General features: G+C 41.2%; 1 protein-coding gene across 1 annotated transcript in view; it reads right to left on the minus strand.

Annotated features, from left to right (window-relative positions):
- Window positions 1–1,810, minus strand: part of CERS6 (ceramide synthase 6) — an 88,155-nt gene extending 86,345 nt beyond the window's left edge. The window contains exons 1-2 of the mRNA XM_021706339.1: window positions 1,781–1,810; window positions 1,223–1,273 (exon numbers count right to left, since the gene is read on the minus strand). Coding sequence (XP_021562014.1) covers window positions 1,223–1,273; window positions 1,781–1,810 — 81 coding nt within the window. The remainder of the gene's footprint in view (window positions 1–1,222; window positions 1,274–1,780) is intronic.
- Between the last annotated feature and the right edge of the window lie 260 nt (window positions 1,811–2,070).

The raw sequence follows: 2,070 nt of genomic DNA on the forward strand, positions 1-2,070 counted from the left end.
ATTTTTTTTTTATTTATTGTAGAGATGAGGTCTTGCTGCCCAGGCGGGTCTCGAACTTGCGGGCTCAGGCAATCCACTCACCTCAGCCTCCCAAAGGTGCGGGATTACAGGCTGAGCCACTGAGCCCGGCTTATTGATACTTATTTTTTAGATGCAGGGATAATCTATCCACATGTAATGGTATGAGCACATTTTTCTATACTCAAGAAAATAGTGCTTGATTTACATACGGGGGACCCCCAAAACACTGGAATTTACTTATAAAAAAAATTGTGTTTACTCTTACATGTCCAAACATCAGTCACTTTCAAAGTGCTTTCCATCTGATGCAATACATCTATCGAGATGCTTTTTCCATTGCTCAAAACCATTTCTGAACTCGTCAGTTTTGATGCCTTTTAGTGCTTCTGCCATTTTTTTGTTTCACCTCTTCCACATCAGCAACACATTTCCCTTTGAGAACTTTTTCATCCGAGGAAACAAAAAAAGTCACCTGGGGCGAGATCAGGTGAATAGGGAGGGTGGGGCATGGGAATCAGGCTGTTTTGGTCAAAAACTGCTGAACACTCAGCACAGTGAGGGCAGGTACATTGTCACAATAGAAGAGCCTGTCACCTGTTTGCTACAATTCGGGATGTTACTGCTGCAAATTGTGGCAAAACCTTCCCAAAACTTTTAGATAAAAACTTTGTTTGACCATATGATCCAGAAGAACACATTCCGAGTGTACTACAAGGGACCCACCTTTCAAAATATAATTTTGTTGCTTTTTGGGGGGGGTTCCCCCTCATATTTAGAGGCTGCTCTCAAGCTACAAAGTGACTGAACTCAGTATGCATGCTCCAGCCCCACATCTGAGTTTTTCCACCTGCTGTTGAGACCGGCCTGTGCTGTCAACAGGTCTTCAGACCTTCCTCAGTGATGAGAAGCAGATTGGCTGCTATGAACAGGAATTATCAGCCTGTTGAACTGATGAATCCTATTCTCTAGCAAATGTACCTTCCAAACTTACTCCATCTGCTAGAGCCATTGGGCTTGGATCCTGAACTTCCTAAGAACACACAAATTACCATCTTTGCTAGGTTACGTACAGCATTGATCAGCAAAGATGAGGCAAAAGCAAGACAGTTGCCCAACCTGTTGGGACCTGCCAGAGACCACAGAATTGACCTCAGGAAGATACTTTGTGTGTATAAAAACCCAGACAATAATGCCTCCCTACCTGATAGGGGTAGTTGTACCAGCAGTGTCTTGTATTCCACAACCAGGGGGTCTGAAAAAAATAACAAAGCAATATTTTACATGTTTTACAGCATGGATAAGAGGAGAAAAGAGGTTTACTGTAGGCTCCTGCCCCGACATTTTGGGATGTCAATAATTTATCTATGTGAGAATTGAAGAACTTAAAACAATTTAGCAATAGGATATTAAAGCAGTAAATATCACACCATACATTTTATCTGGGTGATCTAAATTCAACCAGTAGTATTTCAGGATGCTTCTGGGATGGAGTCTTGGCTGGTATTTTTTATATTTTGTTCGATCACTTAGATACATTCCTGCTATGTAACCAGCCTCAACAGCAGTGTCCTGCAGAGCTCTCTCAGAGACCAGAGGTGAACCCTCCCTCTCACTGTTGTCAATATATAATGCTGACAATTAGTACAGATTGCCCTGAAACCTTTTGGACTCAGTGTTTACAAAGCAACACCATTCATGCCTTTACCAGGGTTCAGAGACATACAAGTCTACTTATTTCAGTAGGACAGTTCAAACTAACCCTCATAGCACACACCATTCCCTGATCCATGGTCAAGGTCTTTTCATGACAAAAATCACCATTCTTAATTTGAGGACAATTACTTACCTTACAACACAGTATAATCAGATAGAAAATCTAAGTGTATACACAGATTCCAAACATTTGTAATAGTCAGGGAGGGGTTAGTATGGATTTAATCAGGCAGCTGAATCATCCAATAATATCAGCACAAAATTTCTCATATATTTAACTTCATAATTCTTTTGCCTCCCTCATCTACAGCTATCAGTACTTTGGGGCATACATCT

This window comes from Carlito syrichta, unplaced genomic scaffold (genome assembly GCF_000164805.1).
Source record: "Carlito syrichta isolate Samal-C Ts95f unplaced genomic scaffold, Tarsius_syrichta-2.0.1 Scaffold315469, whole genome shotgun sequence".
Classification (NCBI taxonomy): Eukaryota; Metazoa; Chordata; class Mammalia; order Primates; family Tarsiidae; genus Carlito; species Carlito syrichta.